The following is a 25,415-nucleotide window of genomic DNA, read 5'->3' as shown; positions in this document are numbered from 1 at the left end:
TGATGTTGTATGTCATAGAATTAAACATGAGTTGTTGGAGTAGTTTATTTCTTGGATATATTTCTTTTTTTATCATTTTTTGAAACATTATATATTGTGCAGATTTCATTTGTTGTGTGTAGAAACTGACAATTGACTATTTTTCTCGTTCTTCTTTCCCAATAAATGTAGGCTAACTGGAGTAAATAAAAATTGAGAAAATACATTTGGCCCTACATTGTTCTGCTTGATAGAAGCTTGTTGTATGGAGTTTCATAATCAGTCATGGCATTAAAGATACCAGCAAGTTACTTGTGCCCGCACGGGATTCAAAACGGGGTAGGGATATCGGCGGCAAAAATGCAAATGGTGCCTTCTGTCATCGAGCCGGTAATCTGGCAGCAACAATTCACATTTATTGTCACATGCGATGCAATTTAAATGCTATAATAGTGGTGAGGTGCTCCATTTGAAACTGTTTGTTCGATTATATGTAGCTTTTTGATGCATAGGGTCAATTATAAAAAAATTGTAATGCTGTCAAAGCCAGTGACCAATTGGAAATTAATATTAGGATTTAAATAATCCCATTAGTTACTCCAAAAGAGCTGCAATGAAAGGCTTATGCCAAAGCCTAGTTGAAAATATTATGAGATGGTACATAAAATGGCTAACAAAGTTTCTATACCAAGTAGCCTTTATGAGAGGAAGATTAGGATCCTGTAGATTGTAGTACATGCTTGAATTGAACCTGCTTCGTGTTTTGGATGAGTATTTAATTATACGTGTATCAGCCGTGATTCATGCTTTGCAGTTGTTTGGACTATATATCATCAGGTAATGTAATTGCTGTGTACCAGGCAAGGTCATAAAATGTTTGTACAGTGTGTCCTGAAGGGTCTTTCATTGGGTTCTCGGAATTATTTATTCATTGGCACCTGACAGCGGTGGTTTTTTGCTCTTTATTTTTTTAATTTTACAGCTGTGCTTATTATATGCCGGATATATAACAGCCCGTAAACCAACATATTTCAATCCACTTCAGGATTAAGGCTTCCCTCAACCCACGTTAAACTACACTTGGCATAGTCATCACAACTGCCAACCGAAGGTTGGTGAGTTTGTGCAGTGATGAGAATCCAATCCACCAAGGCAGTGCAAAATGAAACTAGTCTTTAACTGATTGACCAAACAAACAGCCAGCTGGTGTGTGTGTGTGTGTGTGGTTGTTTGTGTGCACACAAGTTTGGTCGCCCAATTAAGATCGGGTTATTTAGACTTTACTAAACCATCAAGACGATTGAACAAAATCTCATGATGGCGAGGAGTCTGATGTCTCTCTGTTTCTTCAATAAATGCATTCTTTGTTTGCTTTGATGAAGATGTACAGTGGGGTGAAAAAGTACAAGTCCAGTAGGAAATTTATTCATTGAGACATGAAAACAAAATATATTATTGTAATGTGAAAACAAAAGCACTTTCACAGGATATCCACAAGCTCTTAAGAAGATAACGCTTATTATATTAGAAAAATTAAAATCTGATTTTACATGTACTCAGTGTGACCCCCCTTTGTCTTGAGAACTACCTCAACTCCATTTGGGATTGATTTAATTAATTTATGGATTCCGTTTGAGTCAATCTTTTCCCAATGGTGTTGTAATGCACTCCAGAGCATCGTCACATTGCTCACATAAATTTTTAGATTTCTCTCAAATGTACTCGCCCTTCATTACCTCCACCACCGAAGGTGGAGGTTATGTTTTCACCCCTGTCTGTCTGTGAACATGATATCTCAAAAGGTTGTGGATGGATTTAGATGGAATTTGGTGGAGGTTGGGTGTGCTACAGGGATGAAATGATTAGATTTTGGTGAAGATCCGGATCCGGATACAAGAACGTTTTAAGCGATTCTTCACCATTGAGTGATTGGGCTAAAAACGATACCTAACACGATATCACAAAAGATCATGGACCCACTCGGACAAATCTTGGTGGGCACATTGGGTGTGTGACAAGGATGAATTGATTCGATTTTAATGAAGATTCGAATTCGGAGACGAGAATTTTTAAATTTTGTAAGTGATTCTTCACCTTTGAGAAATGAGGCCAAAAACGATATATAGCATGATATTTCAAAAGATTGTGGATGAGTTATGACAGAACTAAGTGGATGCGTTATGACAGAACCAAGTGGACGAGTTGGTTAGGTGACAAGAACAAGCCGATTCAATGTTGATTCAAATCTGGATCCAAATCCAGCCTATCAGTGGGATACAAAATGTAAACTGCTCAGCCTTGCGGAGGTATGTACTCTACCAAGTGCCATTCTAGTTTATTCTGTTAAGACAAAAGTGTCAGTCCATAATAACTCCAATAAATTAAAGAATATGGAGACATATGTTTAATGTTATGACAAATTTGTGTTTGAAATCATTATTTGAGAAAGTTTGGTGTTGATGAAAGTGGATTCATACTTTTACAATCCTCTGTATATCTGCCAAGTAAACCTCTCTTCTTCCGTGGCATTGTTTCTGAAAAAGGAATTGAAGACAACGAAGCTATGTAGAGAATTCACTTTGAACTTGATATGGAAAGGCCCAAAGGGCCGAGTAAGCGAATCCTCCTCCAATGCACCCGACGTACAACACTTGATCTCCTGGTGCCACTGCTATTTTTTTGTTTTAACATTGATTTGATGACTGTGTAACCTTTGCATATTAATTTTCATTCTGCAGACTGAATATAAATAATTAAATTCAATTGGTTCGATTCCTCACAAATAATTCACCTTCAAACACAACCCGGAAAGTGTAATCCAAGCTCTGCCATTCTCCCCACCAATCGGCCAAGACGCCCGTTATGTTTTAACTTCAATTTGATTCATGGTTGAAAGTTTTTATTGTGACCGTGACTTTCTTTGTGCAGCAATAGTGTGGTTCAGCAAATTTTGGGGTAATACGGGACTTTCAGAATGACATAATCCTTCCCGGAATGCTCGGCGCGCATGCGTAGATCCCTGAAGCAGCAATGTTGAGCAGGGCATGTTAACGAATATGGTGCATTCAAGAAAAGGATCGTTACCTAAAATGTCTCACAAAGCTCTAAAACAAGCCAAAAATACATGGGAAAGTACCTGAAATAAAAAGGTGTGCCTCTACACAACAAAAGAGTTGTAGAACGAAAGAGTTCTAGCTCTTCCTCGAGCCTCAACTATATTTACAAAAAAAACACTTTCCCAGCTCACCCAAAGAGCTGAGATCTTTGAGTGACTCACACTGCAAAAGCTCCCGACGATGTGGGCCAGTGCAAGGCTGGAACTGTAGATGGATCACAAGTGAATGTGACTTTGAACCTTCCAGCAGTGCCTCGTGTGAACATGGCAGGCTCGGTGATTTATTTAATGGGCGCCTGCAATTGGAAAGACAACGCTGTGCAGCATTACCAACAGTAAAGGTTTCCAACTCTTTTACAAAGGATATATTCGCGACATGAAAATACACAAAGCTTGTGCTAGCTCTTATTGATGTGGGAGCCAGATGTACCAGGCAGACTTACCTGAGACGACCATATCTGGTTTGGGTGCTTCTTAACAGTGATGGGAAGGTAATGTCTGGGGCTTGTCAATGCACAAGGGTAAGTGTGAAATAAAGTTTTAAAATGATGATGTTTACTATTAATCATGTTTAGGGGGGTGAGGATGGGAGCTGTGAGAGCTGTTATAAATATGTTTTTGTGTGTGTGTGCGTTGGAGTTGCTTCTGATAGCCTGAAATGGCTTAAAAGTCAATCTGTAGCCATTTTGTGCAAGGACACAGTAAACATGTTCCCTTCCTGTTGAGAGTAGATTGTTCAGGAATATTTAATAACCACTCAAAGCATTCAGATTCCTGGTGTTCATTTAACTGGAGTTATTTTATGTGAGAGTCCACTGTATATCTTTCTACCCACTCACTCTCTCACTCACTGACTCGCTCACATAAAGGTTTTGTACTTTCTAAGTGGTCGAGAAGGCTGCAATTTTGCATACCGATGTAACTTGAAGCCAAGGTTCCAGGAAACATCAAAAAATGTCTGTAAACTAAATCATCTGCAAACAACAGTCGGCTCATATTGCCTTGCTTTGCTCATGGAGGGTCAAGTCACGGACAATGACACGTCACGTGATCTTGCATGGGCACGATCGCTCACCGGTATTTCTCGGTTTTATGGTGGTATGATTGGAGATCTGGATGTGGATTTTTTTGTCATTTCTGGACTATGTGCACTGGTAGGAAGTTGGAAACATCGTTTACAGACAGTGTTGTGCGGTAAGTGTTACAGTGCATATTTTAAGTCCTGCATTACATGTTTACATATATATGTAAAAAAAAAAATATCCAATTAGACCTCTATATCATGCACACTGTTTATAACAAGCATTCAGAACATATTTTAGTTAATGCATATTCTCTCTCTGTTTACAATCCACATTGTTGGAAAAACCAGATATAAAGAAAGATCACTTTTTCCCACAAGATGAATGCAGACATAAGGCAGTATAATAAAAGATGGCTGATATACAGAGGAGATTGCCAAAACTAATTTTCCAAACATCAAAGGAAATAATCATTTTATTACCCCTGCATTTTTACATTGCCCTGGTGGTGAAATACACTGCCAATGGATGCCACCGAGGAAAGGGACAGAGACAATCAGCTGGGTGAGGCTTTTTTTATTTTTTTGTATACCTTGGTCGAGGCTCGTATGAGAGCTAACACACAACTCACAGCAAGGAGGCATGAGACAAGAGGGGCGGGAGTGGAAGGGACAAAACAGTGGGGAACAGACACATTAGGTGAACTGTGGAAGGGAGAGGGATGGGGATGGGATGGGGAACATGGCGAAGAGAAGATGGACATTACAGGGACTTTCAGGAAGGAAAGCAGGGGAATTGAAGGAAGTGGGTTTGGGTGGATTATGGGGGGTAGAAAAGATCGAGGATTTGGATGGGGGAAGATAAGAGGTGGTGGTGAACAGCTGTTTTGAAAGCCTGGAGGGAAGAATGGGAAAGAATAGAGTGAGGAAGTTTATTCCAAAGGCGGGGAAAAAGAGGAATGAAAGAGTGAAGATGGGCAGTGATTCGTGATTTTGGTAGTTTTACCAGAAGGGGGTTGTTGGCAGACCTTGAGCGCCCTGTGGAAATGTGGTGGGGACAAATCGCAGAGAGAGCAGGGGGGAAAGGCTGGAGAGGAGTCGGTAGAAGACAGAAAGACCACCGACCAACCTGCGGTGATTGAGTGAGAGGCCCAAAGACTCAGCTTCATTGTGGGAGATGCCGATGATCTTAAATGCCCGGGTTTATACAGCGTGAAGCCGAGAAAGGTGGGAGGCAGGAGTGAGGCATACTCACCCAGGGAAGGAACGCTATCATGCACAGGTGACCAGAGAGAGAGAGAGATGTGGATGGAGATACAGGGGGGGGGGGGGCACGGGGAGAAACGCCACCGTAAGTGCACGCATCGGATGCTAAAGGCAATGTCATGATGGAGAGATCCAGAAAGACGGCCAGCATGCCAGAGAAGACACGTCAAACCGGTGGATAAGGGTCTGAAGGCGAGCCTGCTGTGAAACGTCATTAACATCTCTGCTGACCTGCATGACCAGACTGCATCATGCCTCCTGGCATTTCACCAGGATAGCCTGCGCGCACGTGCACACGTACACACACGCACGCACACGCGCACACGCGCACACACACTCCTTCCACTGTCTACTCCCCTGTTCGTCCTGTATTCCTGCCTGTGTCTGCCTGCATCAAGTATAATCTAAGAATAGCTGTTGAAACTGTTACCATCCAGGTTAAGTGCACCGATCACCTTCTTTTCTTTTCCCTTTTTCACCGATCGGCCTGTCATTTTTATTCATACTCACCCCCTGTGCTCCCTAACCCCTTCCATATTTATTATACATGTTGCTTTTAAAGTAAGTTGCTGTGCCTTTCGAGTTGTATTATCATCCTCCAGCATTATCAAATTCCCATCAGAACCATACGTATGTGCTAAAATTACAACACAGCTAAATCATTTCACTCTGCCACACCACACTGAACCAGTTGAGTGTGCGGGGTACCTCTGCTCAGCATCTTGGGAGTGATCTCCAGTAGTCTCGCATCACCAGTTATTAAGATTAATTCCATTACAATATACTCCAGAAGTTTGCTACAGCATACAGTTATGGATCTTGGTGAAATTGAGTATTGCGGTGTTTTCAAATTTTGCTGCAAAAAGACTTTGCACGGTGAAGGTACGCCCTCATATTTAACAGCTCCGTAATCAAATGAGTCACTTTTAAGCACCTATGCAAGTTCCTTAGACAAGATTTTAGATTAGGAGGGCCGGCATATCTGACCAACCCATAAACTTGCCAAGCTCAAGGCATTTATCATGGAGGATCACTGTGTTAAGGTCACCAAAATATCTCCAAAACCTGAAATTTGTCAATAAAAGTGTTTTCACCATCACCAACAAACACTTGAGCATGCCCAAGGTTTTATTGACATCCAGCCAACTTATGTAATGTTTGGTAATTGTTGCAAAAACATTGTTTCACCAATGGGTTCATGAAGGGTAATTGGAATCCATCATGAGGAATTACCACCACCCAATAATCTCATCAACCGAAGCCTCAACAGGCAAAATCATGGTCTCGATCTTCTGGGATATCAAGGGAATCCTGCTTGATTGTGGGGCCAAAAACCTGAAGTGTCTGACACACTGTGAAAAGCAATATTTGGGCATTTTGTACGAATTTGGGGTCTGAGTAGCAGATTTAGTTATGTGTGCAAATTATTACCCTCCTGCACTGCTCCCCCACTCCCCCTTGAAAGGGAGGGGGCATGCGTGTGGCAAGCCTGTCTGGCGCAACTCGGCTATTTATCATTGAAGAATGTTGATGTTGGCATCAGATGGAAGTCTATCTGGTCCGAAACAATTGAAGAACACATTCACATCAGGTATACTCAAATATATGCCCCAATGAGAACTCCTCCGCCCCACCCGATGGGGGAGGGGGGATGTTCTCATGATCCCCAGTCTGGCAACAGTTTTCAAGAAACCTATGTGTGACACATGAAAGAGTGAGTTCCACCCACATAGTATGCATGGTGGCTTCACGTTCAGAGGGCAGCATACCAGGCTACTCTGTGGGCCACAAGTCATCAGCTCATTGTGGATCAGGACCCTCTCCAGTTTGAATGAAAGAAGGAGAGTGAGGGTGGTGGAGTCAAGTGCACTCCCGCCAATCTGGACCAGGAGCAGGACGGCTGGGGAAGTCTTTAAATTAGATGTAACCTGCAGTTGCCGAGGGAGATGTCCATCGTGCAAACACCGGCAGGAAGTGCTCTTGCTGCTGGGCCCAGCTCAAGTGTACAATATGCTGCAAGCACATTTGATCTTCAGTCTTCACCGAACAAGGGTTCATCACTTATTTCTACTGAAATTATTTCGTAATTTTCTTCTCAATAAAATACAAAAAATAGATGGTAAAGGGAATCCAGCACTAAATACTCATGACCATATAGGTATGTCCTTGTGACAATGTTTTTACAATTTTTTGGAGGAATATGGGTGTAATGTATGCGTACATAAATGTGAATCGACAATTTACAACTGTTTTTGTATTTTTGTAGAAATGTATCAGACGGTACTCGATTGGTTCAAGGGTGGGGTCTCCGGAGACCATCCATTTTTTTAACAACTACATTTTGAAACATTTATGTCAGATTTATAGGAATTAGCATATCGAAAGTCATGCTGACTATTGTGCAGGTCATGTTTGAAGTTACTGATATATGCACCAATTAATTTATCTTGAAAATAGATATTATTTAATATGTCACACATACAGTGCCTACACAAAGTCTACAACCCCTTTCAAAATGTTCATCTTTTGTTGTCTTATAGCCTAGGTTTCCTCTGCTGGGTAGTGCATTTCACAGCAAAGCCTCAACCATGAGCAACAAGGAACTTTCAAAAGACCTCCGGGATAAAGTTGTGGAAAGGCACACACACACACACATCAGGAGGTGGGTATAAAAATATTTCAAAGGCCTTGAATATCCTTTGGAGCACAGTCAAGACAATCATTAAAAAGTGGAAAGTGTGTGGTTACCACCAAGACCCGACCTAGATCAGACCGTCCCTCCAAACTGGATGACCATGTAAGGAGGAGACTGATCAGAGAGGCCACCAAGAGGTGAATGGCAACTTTGAAAGAGCAACCAAGCAATTTTGAAAGAGCAAAATGGCAACCAAGAGGCGAATGGTCACTGTGTCCATGTGGCAACAATGTCCGAAGCACTCCACAAGTCTGGCCTGTATGGTAGGGTGGCAAGAAGGAAGCCTTAACTCAACAAAGTCCACCTTGAGTCTCGTTTGAGGTCTGCAAAAAACCACTGGAGATTCTGAAGCCATGTAGCAAAAAGTTTTGTGGTCTGACAAAACCAAGATGGAACTTTTTGGCCGAAATGCAAAATGTTATGTTTGGCGCAAACCCCACACAGCAGATCACCTAAAGAACTCCATCCCCACTGTGAAGCATGGTGGTGGTAGCATCATGTTATGGGTATGTTTCTCATCAGCAGGGACTGGGACAGTTGTCAGGATTGAAGGGAAAATGTATGGAGCAAAGTCCACAAAAATCCTAGAGGAAAACTTGCTGCGCTCTGCAAGAAAACTGAAATTGGGATGGAAGTTCACCTTTCAGCATGACAACAACCTGAAGCACACAGCCAAAGCTCCATTGGTGTGGCTAAGAAACCCAAAGATAAATGTCCTTCAGTGACACAGTCAGAGCCCCAACCTAAATCCAATCGAAAATCTGTGGCATGATTTGAAGATTGCTGTCGATCAACGCTCCCCACACAACTTGACTGAACTTGAACAATTTTGTACAGAAGAATTGGCAAATATTTCCCAATCAAGGTGTGCAAAGTTGGTGGAGACCTATCCCAACAGACTCACAGCTGTAATGACTGTCAAAGGGTCTTCCACCAAGTATTAACTCAGGGGGGTGGACACTTATCCAACCAAGATATTCTAGTTTTGTATTTTTAATTAATTTTCTGAAATCTGTAGAATTTGTTTTTCATTTGGAAGTTGTGGGTTACAATGTGTAAATAAAGGTGGGAAAAGTCTGATTTCATGCAATTTAATTCCAGGCTATGAGGCAACAAAAGGTGAAAATTTTGAAAGGGGGTGTAGACTTTCTATAGGCACTGTAGGTTTCTTGACAGCTGTGGCCAGACTGAAGATCATGACAATATGATCTGGCATGTCTAGGATTTACTATGAGAGTCTCATTTCTAGCACCATTTTGAACACCCTTTGTCAGCCTCCTTTTGTCGTTTACACAATTTGCTGCACAGTGGCACAAATGTAGTTTCTTGAAATTTCACTTTGATCATACTTTAGCTTTTGTTTGGTCAGGAGAATGCCTACTTATGAAACTATTTTCTCTCTACAGCACGTCTGAGCACAGCATGGCTCACATTTTACATCAAATGAAATGCACATGTCAGTACTCTTGGCGCAACTTTCACAATGTGAAAATTGGATCCAGCTATTTATTCATGCCAAACTGTCCATTACTTCTTTGATGATGCCAATTCCATGTCAGCAGTGCATGTAAAGTAGTCTCAGCAGTGAATGGGGTGTGTATTTTACATTCATGGGTGCATAGCCCTTTCCAAAAAGCACACGTTTCAAGAAAAAAACAATATTTAAATATGTGTTCATGTGTTGTCGGTAGGTTGGGTGCTGGGAGAGGTAAAACGTCAGCCTTATATGGAATATCAGTTATGAAACTATTGGTCAAACCCCCCTTACCTCCCCCTCCCTCTCCCCATCCTTTCCTACCCGAACAGTCTAGGGCTCCATCACAGAAAACCATGAGTAATTGGAAACTTTAAACTCTGCTGTACATTATCTGAATACCCAAAGAGATAATTTCGAGAATCATTAAATAGTGCCCTTCTGCTCATGTGGCTGTGTAGTTGTGAGCAAACGGTAAACTGTCGTGATCAAGTTTTTAAAAAATAAATTCATATCCATTTTTAATTTACACATTCCTCTCGACAAGGTCACAGCCTCTAAAGTACTATCTCCTCTCTGATGCTATCTTTTACCAACAAACATTGTATTAGATTGGTGCCTTCAATTTATAATCTCATTTATCTCTTTGAAAATTGAACCCAGAACCAGTCAAGTGCACTACCGCTCCTGAGTCATTTGATGTGAAGGTGTCTATCTAAATTATCATGGAAGGTTTATTAATTTTTTTATTCAATTTTCATGGAAGGTTTAAATTATCTAAATTTGATGTGAAGGTGTCGATCTAAATTATCATGGAAGGTTTATTAGTTTTTTTATTGAATTTTCATGGAAGGTTTAAATTATCTAAATTTGATGTGAAGGTGTCGATCTAAATTATCATGGAAGGTTTATTAATTTTTTTATTCAATTTTCATGGAAGGTTTAAATTATCTAAATTTGATGTGAAGGTGTCGATCTAAATTATCATGGAAGGTTTATTAGTTTTTTTTATTCAATTTTCATGGAAGGTTTAAATTATCTAAATTTGATGTGAAGGTGTCGATCTAAATTATCATGGAAGGTTTATTAATTTTTTTATTCAATTTTCATGGAAGGTTTAAATTATCTAAATTTGATGTGAAGGTGTCTATCTAAATTATCATGTGAGCGTGTTTCATGTTTTGTTTTTTTATGCGAAATATGCTGTTTGTTCATCATTTGTGCAAAACATTGTTTCCTTCCCTGACCCTTGTTTTTTTAGGTCACAATGATTACATGTGTCCTGCCACCAACCAGTGCACCATTGACAGAAACAGGCGGAAAAGTTGCCAGGCTTGTCGTCTGCGGAAGTGTTATGAAGTTGGCATGGTTAAGGGTGAGCACATGATGGTGATCTCTCTATTAAGGATGCATGAAAATGATGATGTTTTTCATATCCCTTTACTGGTACTTTTGGACTAACTTAAAAGCTAAGGTTAAAAACGAAGGAGTGCAGAAGCGTTGGAACTATTTGGGATAAGATGAGGCAAAATGTTTCTGAATGCAATGGTGGAGCTAGATGTGTCTGTTTCAAATGTGTCCTCCTCGGTTATGTTTTTCAGTACCGTAAAGATATTTACCTCCTCTACCGAAGGTGCACAGAGGTTTTGTTTTCACCCCTGTCTGTTTGTCTGTTTGTTTGTCTGTGAGCAGGATATCTCAAAAAGTTGGAGACTGATTCGGACGAAATTTGTTGGACAGGTCGTGTATGTGACGAGGACTAATTGATTAGATTTTGGTGACGATCCGGATCTGGATCCGGATACGAGGTGTTTTTTTTAACTTTTTAAGTGATTCGACACCATTGAGAGATATGGCCAAAAACGACATTTCGCCTGATATTTCAAAACGTTGTGTACAAGTTATTACAAAACTTGGTGGATGAGTTGGGTGGGTGACAAGAACAAGCTGATTTGATTTTGGTTCAGGTCTGGATCCAGACCCGACCTATCAGTAGAATACAAAATGTAAACTGTTCAGCCTCTACCGACTGCCATTCTAGTTATTTTGAATTTTTTTCGCTCCACCATTCATTAGCCAGAGAGCTGCTGATCTGGTGGTGACATTCAGGATACTGAATGTATAGCCAGCACCGAGGAGGTTATATGGGGGTGGAGGTGGCTTACGAACTATCGTGCCTTGACGTGCTACCTTTTATTAGTGTAAAATTATTTCACGTTATTATCATCATTCTTATGTTACCTTACTATGTTACAAATTATTATGCCTCCATAACAAGGGTGCGGGGAGGCATTATGTTTCTGGGTTGTCCGTCCGTCCGTCCGTCCGTTTGGATTTTCGTTTACACGATAACTCAAGAAGCAAATTGTAGCGTTTAATCAAACTTGGTAAAAAGGTAAAGTAAAACAGGGAAATTAACTGATTAGATTTTGGGCCAGATGTGATAAAGGTCAAGGATCAAATATGTCAATACTCAAGTGTTTGTGCGGGAAAGCGGAGGCATACCCGTCGACTGCGCGCAGTCGAATTACTCTCGTTTTTTCTTACTTTAAAGTTCTAAAAGAAAGGTAATTAATTGTTTAAACTGATTGATTAACTTTCAGACTAAAGAAAAGCACTTTTATTCCAGGATGTATAGATCTTGTGAGCTGAAGTCAAATTGATTGTCACCAGATGTGCCCTGTTCAGTCACTAAAGACAGAAGGTGTATTGCAATCAAGAATGTTAGAGAATTAATGAGCAACAATGCAATATTTTGTGGTAAAAGATAGAACTCTCGTGAAAAATGTATGAACGAGAACAGCGCTTGGCCGAGTGCAAACCTCCACCAGGCTGAACAGTTTACGTTTTGTATCCCACTGATAGGTCGGATATGGATCCAGACTTGAACCAAAATTGAATTCGCTTGTTCTTATCCATACCAAAATCATCCACCAAGTTTTGTCATAACTCACCCACAACTTTTTGAAATATCATGCTGCTGTAACTATCGTTTTTAGCTCTATCTTTCAATTGTGAAGAATCACTTTTAAAATTCTACTATCTCGATATGGATTTGGATCTTTACCAAAATTTAATCAATTTGTCCTTGTCACATACCCAACCTGTCCACCACATGTCATCTGAATCCATCTAAAACTGTTTGAGATTTAACAGGCATACAAATTACTTGCAGTTTCTCTCTTTCTCTCTCTGTCTCTGTCTCTGTCTCTGTCTCTGTCTCTGTCTCTGTCTCTGTCTCTGTCTCTGTCTCTGTCTCTGTCTCTGTCTCTGTCTCTGTCTCTGTCTCTGTCTCTGTCTCTGTCTCTGTCTCTCTCTCTCTCTCTCTCTCTCTCTCTCCCTTGCTCTCTCTGCTCTCTTGCTCTCTCTGCTCTCTTTACTCTCTCTGCTCTCTTTACTCTCTCTCTGCTCTCTTGCTCTCTCTGCTCTCTTTACTCTCTCTGCTCTCTTTACTCTCTCTCTGCTCTCTTTACTCTCTCTCTGCTCTCTTTACTCTCTCTCTGCTCTCTTTACTCTCTCCTCTCTCTCTCTCTGCTCTCTTCACTCTCTCTACTCTCTTTACTCTCTCATTCCCTTGCTTGATGTGTTCAACTGTGACCCACTGCCCTACTGTCAATGTGTTGTCTTTTTACTGTCTATCGCCTCTCTCTCTCTCTCTCTCTCTCTCTCTCTCTCTCTCTCTCTCTCTCTCTCTCTCTCTCTCTCTCTCTCTCTCTCTCTCTCTCTCTCTCTCTCTCTCTCTCTCTCTCTCTCTCTCTCTCTCTCTCTCTCTCTCTCTCTCTCTCTCTCTCTCTCTCTCTCTCTCTCTCTCTCTCTCTCTCTCTCTCTCTCTCTCTCTCTCTCTCTCTCTCTCTCTCTCTCTCTCTCTTTGGTCTTGTCTTCCTTGAGTCTTCCTTGAGCATCTGTCTTGTTTCTCTCAAAAAATAGTGAGAGCAAATTGGATGAGAAAATGTAATTGATATTTCTCGACAAGGGGCACTATGTTTTGGGATACGAAGCGCACATTGTGGAAAAGTTTCGGAAAGAGGCAGAGCAATTTCCAGTGCCGCATATTGCCACATTCTAATTGGGCAATCATCTGTCACCGTTGGATTTGGTGAATCAATTAACCACTCTTAAACCTCGAAAGAGCATCTTTTGGACTCGTGGAAAAGTCTTGCTAATTCCTCCATTTATTATTTACAGCTACAATTGTTACCCTTCTACAAATGTTATCATATTGATCTTGCTGAGTTTTGTCAACCGAAGCTTGCTATGCACCCACACTTAGTACTTTTCCACAGTTTTATGTGTATCTGTTCTTTATCATTCGCTTTTGTTTGTCAAGGTATACGAAAGGACCGGAAAGGCTACCGAGTCATCAAACACAAGAGGATGCGGCTTGTCCCAAGGTCGGGAATTGATCCTGTAGGTGCTATTGGCTTGATGTCTATGATCGATAGCCCCCATGTGGGAACGAGGGAAGAACAGCCTGAGTGCAACCTCCTGACAATGGAAGCTGATCAGCTGCTGGCTTTACTCATCGAGGCTGAGCCACCTCCTGTATACTCTCTTTGTAACCTCAATCGTCCTGCCTCTGAGGCCTCCCTCATGACGGCGCTGACCAGCTTGGCCGACCAAGAACTTGTACACATGATTGCCTGGGCGAAGAAGATTCCAGGTGAGTCTCTCTGGTAACATTCATGCTCTTGCTTACCAAAGAAGTAGGAATTTATGTTTTTCTTCATTGCTTCTTTCATCAGAAAGTGCAGAGATCTAATTTTCAAATCAAAGCAAAAGGTAGCAAGTTGATGAAAGAAAGAAAAACGAGTCGATATTTGAGAGTATTTTAAAAGTGAATAACGACATCTTTAGTTGTAAACAAAAAACTTGCACTAATTTTTGAATCCCATGTAGGAATTTAAGCCATGATTCCCGAAAGCCGTACATTGAAAGTAGCATTTATGCAACACACAAATATATGGTACAAACAAAAGCAAAGTCTTGTTTAAGGTTTAAATTCTACTTCACATCCTTCATTCACCAAGGATGATGGACAAATGTTTCTGATGAAGATGAGTGTCTAAACTCTATGTATTTACTTTTTTGTGCTGAAAGGCTCAATCCCAAATCCATCTCTCACAGTGCCATTCTTTTCTTTTTTTTGTATACACTGTCGAGGCTCGTATGAGAGCTAACAAACAGAACGCACAACAAGGGGAGCAGGAGACAAGAGGGGTGGGAGAGGGAAGGCAAAAAACAGTGTGGAACAGAGACATGAGGAGATCTGTGGAAGGGAGAGGGATGAGGCGGGGGACACGGGGTAAACAAGATGGACACTACAGGGACTTTCAGGTCCTTACACGACAGGGACATTCAGGAAGGAAAGCAGGGAATTTGAAGGAGGTGGGGTTAGCGGGGGTAGAAAAGATCGTGGTTTTGGATGGGGGAAGATAAGAGATGGTGGTGAACAGCTGTTTTGAAGACCTGGAGAGAAGAGTGGGATTGAAGAGAGTGTGGGAGTTTGTTCCAAAGGCAGGAAAAATAGGAATGAAAAAGTGAAGGTGAGCAGTGGTTCTTGATTTTGATAGTTTTACGGGAAGGGGGTTGCTGGCGGACCTTGAGCGCCCTGTGGAAATATGGGGGGGGGGGGAGACATATCTCAGACAGAGCGGGGAGCCGGGGGGAGGCTGGAGAGGAGATGGAAGAAGACAGAAAGACCACCGACCTGCCTGTGGTGAGAGAATGAGAGACCCAAAGACTCAGCCTCATTACGGGAGATACCAATGATCCTAAATGCCTTGGCTTCCACAACGTGAAGCTGAGAAAGGTGAGAGGTGGGGGCACCAGCCCAGAGGGGAGAGCAGTACTCCATCAGGCTGCAGACGAAAGCTTTGTATGTGATCAGGAGCTCAGGTGTGCCAAGGAAGGACTTTGCACGATGGAGGATGCCCAGTTGGCGACTGGCTTTGGAGACTAGCTTGGAGATGTGGCTTTCCAGGAAAGATCATGACAGATAGTGAGACCTAAAAGCTTGAATGAAAGGACTTCTTCAAGAGGATTGTTGAGAAAATAGATTTGGGGAAGGGGGGGTCCAGACGGTCCTTTTGGAGAGACATAGTGAGAGTGTGAGATTTGTCAGGGTTGAAAGACATGTTCCATGTGTTGGACCAGCTTGTGACTTTATCCAGATCTGCAGAGAGTGAAGAGGCTGCTGCTTGCCGATCTGAGGGATGACATATGCTACAACAGAGGGGTGGAGTCATCAGCAAAGAGATATGGAGGATTTTCCAGAGTCAGAGAGATCATTGATGAAAACCAGAAAAAGGAAGAGGAGATGAGAGAACTCCATTAAGGGCCACATGTTGGCTGTGACAGGAGAGGGAAGTCTGTGAGCCATGAGTGGAGATGGCCTTGGATACCACAGGAAGAGTTTGGTGAGGAGGGTGGAGTACCAGACCGTATAAAAAGCACGGGATATGTCTGTGGAGATGTTTCTGATATCCTGTTTGGCATTCAGGATCACCTTCCCTTGTTGGGAGAGCAGAAGCAGCATATCCAGGGTAGAGTGACCTGGTCTGAATCCAAATGGATGATCAGAAATCAAGCCATTGGAGAAGAGGAAGGATTTAATGTCAGAAGTGATGATGGATTCCATAACCTTGCGATTGGGAGAAGACTGATTGGTCTGTAGTTGCAGGAATCTGTTTTTTGCACCTTTTAATGCAGAGTGGTAATGTTTGCTGATTTCCAAGCAGATGGCAGATGACCTTGGGCAAATGAGAGGGTGACTATAACAGAGAGATGGTGAGTAAAAGCAAAAGAGCAGGTTTTTAGAACACTTGGGCTGATGCCGTCTGGACCGGTTGCAGAATCTGACTCGAGGTTTGACAGCAAGCTCTCCACCTTGTCAGGAGAAAAGGACACAGAGTCCAAGGACAGCTGGTTGTGACTTGGTGAGGTGGGTTCAGAAAGCAATGGGTTTGGGACACAGGATTTATATGCAAACTTGGAGTTTAGGCATTCAGCTTTTTCACGTGCAGTGTCAGCTGTGTGGCCATTTGAGGTAAGGGAAGGGATGTAGGGGGATCATACACAAGAAACAGACTTAACTAGATGCCATCAGGATTTGGAGGAGGGAGACAGGTTTGGGAGCGTGGGAGCGACCATTACCTGCTGCTCCCATGCTCCCTCCCCCTCCCTCATCCCCCTTGCCCTTTTCCTGCTCTTGCACAGTGTACAACATATCTGACCTGAACTTCACCCCTCACAAGGTGGAAATGCTCCTAGTCAGCATCAGCATGTGTATGGACAGATGTAGTTCTTCTTATTGATGTGATTTTGAAAACATTGTACTAGCTGCACCTGGATCTGATAGCAATGGTATTCTTGAATCCCCAAGACCTGCTGTTCTCCAAATACATTACCTCCAATGGTCTGTCTTGGAAGATGGCCAATATTATTCCAGTTCTCAAACAGAGCCATTCAACTATAAGCCAGTCAGCCTTATTCCCATTTGAGTATAAGCAAGCTCATGGCAATTTCCTCACTTGGAACATGTCCTTAATTTCAGGTAAATGTCATGTTTTTCAAAGTTACTCTCTAAAAGAATTACATTGCAAATCCTACAATCTCCTTTTTCTGGACAACAACTGAGAGAAATTCAGTGGCTGGAGATTCTTAGCTTTACTATCACCTTCTATATGACTTATCTTGGGTAGACCAAATTTCAAAGCTGGCCTCAAGAGTCAGATTGTTTCTGAACATCCTTTGCAGAGTTGGGTCATTCTTTGGTGCTCTTCAAACCTCCACAGCGTTTAATGCATTTATGAGGAGTGCTATGTGTGGTGTAGTCTGCGGGCCTACGGGGAGGGGCATGATGGTGATGCATGATGGGCATGATGATTGGAGGAGTGGTCGCGGTGGTTATCGTATCTGCAAGGGATATAGGGTGTGCGCGCCGTCTGAGGCGTCGTAGTAATGCTGGAGTCGTCCGGCTCGTGAGTGTATGAATACGGAATAAAGGGGAGCCGCGGGCACAGTACGCCCGCGCTCGCACTGTGCAACACAGCCCGGCTCGACTGTCCTTCCGCTCGTGTCTGCCTGCTAAGCATCTCCCATTTCAGTACAGTACACTATGGAGTATGGCTCCCTATTTGAAGCTGGAGCTCCTACATCCCAGCTCCTCCTCTTTGATGCTGTCGATGTCAAAGCTCTGAGGATGATTAGTATACGTAAAATGATGCCAAGGTTAGTATATGTAAAAGGATAAGCGTGCTCATCTCTTATTACCAGCTGATTCTGGACCTTTGTTCTCTTTCCAATTATTCCTAATCTTACTATTTCTGGCTTTTATACTCTTCCTATATCATTCAGTCCATCAATTTATTCTTCTCGTCCCACTGACTATGTATGTTTCCAGCTCTATCTTTCAGTTCTTCCAGAAATCTAAACATCTGTATTGAAATAGTAACTTCATGGAGGAGCTCATACTTATTACATAAAATATAAGGACAAGAGAAGACGTCAATTTATCTTTTTCAGAAAAAAATTTTGATGCAAGAATGTTAACGTACTTTCTTTTTTCATCTATTCCTTATGGCCTGTTTTTCACTTTATATTTCAACTCACACACTCTTATCCTGGTGCTTGCCTTTTAAGGGCTTCACTTTAATTACCTCCACCACCTAAGGAGGACGGAGGTTATGCTTTCACCCCATCTCTCTGTTTGTTTGTTTGTCTGTCTGTTTTTTTTGTCTGTGAGCAGGATATCTCAAAAAGATGTGGACAGATTCAGACAAAATTTGACGTACAGTTCGTGGACGAATTGATTACGTTGATTACATTTTGATGAAGATCCAGATCTGGATACGATCATTTTTTAAGTGATTCTTCACCATTGAGAGAAAGGCACAAAAATGATATACAGCACGATATCTCAAAACGTTGTGGATGAAACTTGGTGGACATGTTGGGTGTGTAACAAGGAGGAATTGATTCAATTCTGGTGAAGATCCGAATCTGGGTATGAGAATTTTTTTTTAATCTTTTAAAAATGATTCTTCACCATTGAGAGATGGGGCCAAAAAAGGCACCAAAAATGATAAAGAGCATGATATTTCAAAAAGTTGTGGACGAGTTATGACAAAACTAGGTGGATGAGTTTCTTATGCGATGAGAACAAGTCGATTAGATTTTAATTAAGGTCCAGATCCAGATCCGGCCAACAGTGGAATTATAAAACATAAACTGTTCAGCCTGGCAGAGGTGCACAACACTCTATCACATGCCGTTTTAGCTTTAGCTAGTAGTAATCGTCCACAACCATCCTTGACCATGTTGTGAAATGTCAGCCGAGGCCCTTGTACGAATAAGATGAAAAAAGACAACCAAATGTTCTGGTCAACACAAAGTTCAGAATAATTTTCTCGTGCTCATTATCTTCTATGTTGTCTCTTGTGCCACACCGGCAGCAAATTTGCTACACCACCATTAATGATAGAGATTGGAGATGGTGCAAGCCTAATTCTCTCGATCTTGAGCTGAGAAAAGCTTTCAAGCAAATACAGCTCAAGCTTAATCTTGTTCCGGGAATTCCTCGAAAGTCGCGGTAAGTTACTTCTTCCCTCAAATAATTTCCTGGGAATTCCTGGAAATTGTGAGAAAGTGATTCAGGATTCCTACCTTTTCCCATTTTTTGGGGGGTTCGGGCTCAGAAAATTTGGGCTCGAACCATATCCATTGGCAACTGTGCTCTGTGCACCTCCTTTCCCAACACTAAAGAAGGACTCATCAACTTATATTTTGTGGTCTTCTTCATCCCACAATCAAGTTGATAAGAAATGCGTGCAATCGTAACAGCTTCATACACAGTTTAATGGTGATTGGATGGAGAATACACCCGGTGTTCCAAAAAAATCGGTTTTCTGCAGGCATGGGTTGCAGTGTTTCACGTAGCAGGAATAAACGGCCTGCTTCACTCGGTCTCGGCCGAATTGTCCTTACTTTTGTAAATATGCTTTCTAAATGCATAATTAAACATTAGAAAGATGATGAATAAATATTTATTTAATGGAGACTACAACTGATCACAGTTATCATGACAAGAGGAACATACTACTCAGACTTCCTAGTGATTTCATCTCATAGACATAGTCAATTGCAGCCATCCATTTGTACTTCCATGTGAGAAGGTCAAAAAGTGTGCAAGTGTTTTACTCTGTTGGGTTGGCAGTTGCCTCATCTCAAAGAGTAGATGCCGACATTAATAAAAGGATGACTTCCGGTTCTGGGTCTGAGCACGTTGGATGTTGGCTCATACAGTGCTGCCTTCCAATTCATCAAAGCTAAGTTTTTTTCAGAGCAGATCCATCATGTCTTTCTGTTGCACAGATGCCAACCCTCCCGATTTCATCGGGAGGCTTCCGAAAATTCACCCAAACTCCCGCCCTTACGATCACTATCCTTATCCTCCCGAAATTTTGATATTTTTGCACTGTTCACTAATCAGAATGTACTGGTATGAGAATTGAATGAAAAGCATCGTCTGCTACGTATAGCATGTGGTAACTCCATAACGTTCGCTGCTACCAAATTGTACGTAAAAAATTGCAAATTCAAATGAGGAGCAGCGAAACATTGGGTCTGGATCTCGCTTATGCGATCATGCACTGAGATTTAGTGCATGCGGTATGTGTGCAATACAGTGCATGCGGTATGTATGCACAGTGTATATGCATGCGATACGCTCACTGCATGCAGCTGGGCCCCGTACCAGCCCGGCGGTCGCGACCACTGTGCGGTGTTTAACAGCCGCTAGAGTTCTACGAGTCGTGCTGCAGCTGTGAAGCTTACGAAGACCAAGAAATGGTCTCAGAAGTACAAGACCGAATACAGTCTCCAATACCCGTGTATTCGAAAGTCTGAAAGAGGAATTCATCATGCGTATTGTACAGTATGCAGCGTTGATATTTCAGTTGAGCACGGAGGTCGCGATGATATTCGGAAGCACGTTGGAAGCAAACGGCACACAGACATTGCAAAGGAGAGATCTTCGAGCACGAGTACCGGTACACTTCTGAATTATTTCACCAAACAAGGGACAAGCGAGGAAGAGGATGTTACCCGAGCGGAACTTCTCTTTAGTGGATTTATTGTGGAACATAACTTGCCCATATCAGTCTCAGATCATGCTGGACCTCTATTTCAAAAGATGTTTCCAGATTCAAAAGTTGCTTCAAAGTATGGATGTGCAAGAACAAAAACTTCAGCAATAATTGGTGAGTTGTCAAATGTTACTGCTTCATCTATCGCCGATATTGCTAGACTAGCTCCATTTAGCCTAGCTACAGACGGTAGCAATGACAGTGGTGAGGCCCAGCTATATCCTGTCCTGATTTCGTACTATGACAACAGTGCTGGGATTGTGAAGCAAGGTTTGCTAAGTTTGCCTGCGTGCAAACAAGATTCCACTGGAGAAAACATTTTCAAACTGCTTGATCATGAGTTCAGTGACAGGAAAATTCCGTGGGGAAATTGTGTTTCCTTTTGTGCTGATAATGCCTCTGTCATGGTGGGCAAGCACAAAGGAGTCGCTGCTTATATCCACAAACAAAATCCAGAGTGCTACATCATGGGATGCCCTTGCCATATGATGCACAATACGGCCAAGAAGGCGGCTCAGGCCTTACCCATTGAATTAGATGACTTTCTCATCGATATTTACTACTACTTGGACAAAAGTAGTAAACGCGTCAAAGGAGTGAAAGCACTGCAAGAACTCTGTGATGCCCCGACACACAAGATTCTGAAGCATGTCGCAACAAGGTGGCTGTCCCTTGGTCAGTGCCTAGACAGGCTGATTGAACAGTGGGAGCCACTTCGCCTCTTCTTCAAAGAAGAAGTATGAAGAAAAATGCAACCAACTGTAGCCAAGACTCTAACAACGAGCAAGAAGGACGGCACTGTATCTACTGCCAGTACTGGCACTGCAGGATCAAGCACTAGTGGAGCAGCATTCACCACTACCACTGCAGTATCTGCTGCGAAGAAGACAGCAGGGACAGCACCAAAACCAATGCTGAGAGCAGGTAGCATCACCGGCCCTTCATAACGTTCATCTACAAAGCAGATCCCTTCAGAGTCGAGAAAGACTGTGATAGTCCCATCTACAGGCAAAGAAGGACCCAAGTTAAGTTCTGCTTTTGCCAAATCACTTGATAGAAGCTCAGCAAAACCTTCGAATCAGAGGTCTTCTTCCTTGGCTGCACCTACCTCAAGCTCTCTCCTCAAACGTAAAATTGGATCTGGTACTACGAGTCTGACCTCTTCTGCTGGCAGTAAACGCAAGTGTGATCACCCTGCGGCTAAGTGTACTACGAGTTCTACAACTAAAAGCGCATCTTCCTCAAACACTGTGCAGGAATCTAGAGAAAAACGTGTCAACAGGATGTTCTTGTCTCCACAAACAAAACTCTATTGTTTCTTCCTTCGATATGCTAACAAGCTTTTTGAGAAGGGGAATCTTCTGCTCCAAAGAGACGAACCCTGTATTAATCTCCTGCACGGAGAATTGAATGGTCTTCTGAAAGATATCTTCGTACGGTTTTTGAAACCATCAGTGTCATCGGTTGCTCTGGTAAATGTACCCTTCTCTGACAGAAATCATCAGAAGAATGATGAGGACCTCATGATTGGGAACGATGCCAAACTGTATATAAGGGAACAAAGGAGTCTCAAGAAATCCACCTTCACTCTGAGTGAGTCAGACATCCAAGGTTTCTTCAGTGCAGTTCGCTCATATTATGTGAAAGCCTGCAATTACATCTTCAAAACCTGGCCGCTAGATGATGAATTAGCCAAGCATGCTCAGGTGCTGGATGTTAAGCTACACCAAGAAGTGGGGTTTGACTGTGTGGAGTTTTTCATCAAGAAATTCCCCTGTCTGTTCAGTGGCGGTGATAGTGACATAGACAGTCTTGAGAGTGAATTCGCTCACTACCAGGCAGACGCCTCCATAGCTACAATTGCTACTGAGACAGTGAGAGTGGATGAGCAGTGGCATCGGATTTCACAACTCACAGATCCCTGCACTGGTGCCAAGAAGTATCCAAATTTGAGCAAAGTGATGAAGGGAATCTTGGTCATTCCTCATTCGAACGCATCATGTGAGCGGGCACTCAGTCTTGTACGGAAGAATCATACTGAATTTCGTCCCAATTTGAGTGTCAAAACCCTGGAAGCTCTCTTAATTGAAAAACTAGCTCATAGCACCCCTTGCTACCAGAGAGAATACAGCAAAGACATAATCAGAAGGGCTAAAAGAGCCACACAGCTGTCACTCAGCAAAGCTGCCATGGAAAAAGCAAGCAGCAGTAGTACCAGCCAGTAAGGTAAGAAAAATATTGCTTCTTTTGTGCTTTTTGTTAATATTTGATTGTCCCCTAACTTACTAATATTAACATACATGTAACATTAAAAAGTGCACAATTTTCCCCTTTTTTTGTTCAAAAAGTGGGAATTCTTAACATGTTAAATGCTCCAAAATAGGGCTCAGAGGGCACTAGAGAGCGTCTAGAACCCCAGAGCTTCCAGGGCCCTAGGGCGGGCCCTGGACCTCGCCGCAAGGGTCGAGCGCTCCGCGCTCGAGATGTGCGCTTCGCGCACATTATTTGGTGTCGGTTGCAAATCCTCCCTAATTCTGATTTCCAAAAGTTGGCATCTCTGCTGTTGTCGTTTCGTCCCTGTGTTGTTGGTTTCGTTTTTGTCCAATTTTCCGTTTTTATCTGTACCTTGTTGTGATGTTATGTCAAATTTCATGTCCCTGTGAGTGTCTGGCCAACTCGTCAAAGCTTCAGCTCGTGGGCGCACTCTAATCTGTCTCTGCTCTGATGCTGCGTTCCCCGTTCCGCTTTCTTTATCCTGAGTGTTATCTTTCACGCTCCTAAACTTTATCTTATTTCCTCCCTCCTCGCTTCCAAAAACAAAAAAAAATCTTTATTTTCACTCACAAAAAAATGATGAATTAATTATGCTTGATATTTCCTTCCTTTGTTAAATTGTAAGGTATTGAGAAAGAGAAAATAGGGAATGAACTAACATTCCTCTCGAATAAATTTGCTTTTTACTTATGGAGCTTTTAGTAACATTTTAAAATGCTTCACTTGCCTTATTTCTCCGACAGTACAATCACACGTGTTCTTCTTCTTCATCACAATATATTCCTCTTCTTCACAAGGTTTTCTTCCCAAATTTAACTCACAAACGCTTAGTAGTCCATCAACTCGGTCACGTGGTGTCTCGAGCAGCGGCCCACGTCCCATGAACTAGTCTACTGCTTGCAGTGACCTGCCCATGGTACGGCCGGGCTCGTGGGGACGGGCCCTCCTAAAAGACCTGCAGTACTACCACTAGGTCCTAGAAGGTGTTCCATAGACACAGGTTCTACTCCCCTCTCTCAGATCATCTCCATGGTGCTTGCAACTCACTGCATGCGGCATGGCCCTCTCAGGGGAGTCTGTTGGGGTCAGTGATGGGCATTCCACCAGCAGCAGACTCCTGACCTGATTGGAACTTGCCGTACATGGTCAACCACAAGGTCGTTGCATGCCTTGCGCCGCTGGCCCAGCAAGTTCAATGAGCACCGTGCAGCACACTCCTTTAGGCAGGTAGTCTTGCCTGCCATGCCAGTGAGGCAGATCCGATGGTCTGGATCTGGGTGCTGGGTCGGCGTTCGATGTCAAGGACCTCAAGTGGGCCAATATTGGGATGGTCCACGGTCATCATGCATCTCGGACATCCACTCCGGTGGTCTGGAGTTTCAGCCCATCACCTCTGTACCATGGTGGACAACACTTGACACACATTGCAGTGTTGTTGAGGATGGGAGGGGGGTCAACGGGCTAGGGTGATTAAACCCTGGCAAGAGAGATGTCGACCTGTGCCGACCCCTCCCTATGGCTCCACCATACCCACACAACTAATTTTCTCTCATTTCCTTCCTTCACCAACCATTCATTTTACCCCTTCCATGACATCTGTCTCTGCATATATACCTAAATTGTGGATCGTGAGAAGTCAAGTTTGCAGAGCTTGCATGCATACGACCATCAACTACCTTTCATGTCCATTAACGGTGTCAAACTCCTCCATATCAGTACCCTCTGCCTAGTCATCTCCTCCATGCTCACATCCTTCCAACCCACCTATTCACCCTGGTCCCCTCTTCAGAATCCCTCCACCTCATGTCACCCCTTTCTGCTTCCCCCTCACCCACGTCTTCCCATCTTCTCCCTCACTCTGCCCCCTCCCAGTTTCTTACCTACCCATCCCTTCTCACTTTCCCCCTTACCCCACCCCATCTTCAATTTTCCCCATCCTTTCTCCACATACCTGCATAGCACATCCTTCCCTGTCCCTAACTGGATATACCTCTAACATCCGAGGCCTCCGCTCCAACCTGACAAATCTCTCAATCCAGGCCACTGTGATGAACCGTACATTATCTGTTTTACAGAATTGTTCCTCCCACAGGATGTCCCTGACTCCTTCGTCTTTCTCCCCGGCTATTGTCTCCTCCGGTTTGATAGACCTGATACCTCTCCCAGTGGCGGAGTTGCACTTCACATCAAGAACTCCATTTCTCACTGTCCATGTACTACTCTTAAACCCCCAAACCCCTCAGGAGTCTCTTTGGCTGCGACTTCCCTTCCACTCCTGCATCTTTGTTTGTCTATGTGTTGTACCATCCTGCGAACAGTGACAACTCCATTTACATCTCTCTCTCATAGTCAACATGGACCAACTTCAACCACTCATCCCAACTCTCTCTTCCTCATATGGGGCGATTTCAATTGTCACAATTCCAATTGGCTGGGTCTTGGTAGAT

General features: G+C 42.8%; 1 protein-coding gene across 7 annotated transcripts in view; it reads left to right on the top strand.

Annotated features, from left to right (window-relative positions):
• The window catches only part of LOC147020008 (estrogen receptor beta-like), a 295,296-nt gene that overhangs the window by 141,173 nt on the left and 128,708 nt on the right, over positions 1–25,415 (top strand). For all 7 annotated transcript variants that reach the window (XM_085894930.1, XM_085894929.1, XM_085894931.1 and 4 more), the window contains 2 exons: positions 10,812–10,925; positions 13,878–14,210. In XM_085894930.1, the coding sequence (XP_085751056.1) occupies positions 10,812–10,925; positions 13,878–14,210 (447 nt within the window). The remainder of the gene's footprint in view (positions 1–10,811; positions 10,926–13,877; positions 14,211–25,415) is intronic.

The sequence above is a fragment of the Eptatretus burgeri genome, chromosome 9 (genome assembly GCF_056783735.1).
Source record: "Eptatretus burgeri isolate ZD-2024b chromosome 9, Ebu_testis_v1, whole genome shotgun sequence".
Lineage (NCBI taxonomy): Eukaryota > Metazoa > Chordata > Myxini > Myxiniformes > Myxinidae > Eptatretus > Eptatretus burgeri.
Note: the sequence above shows the minus strand (reverse complement) of the source record. Positions and strands in the feature narration are given on the sequence as shown.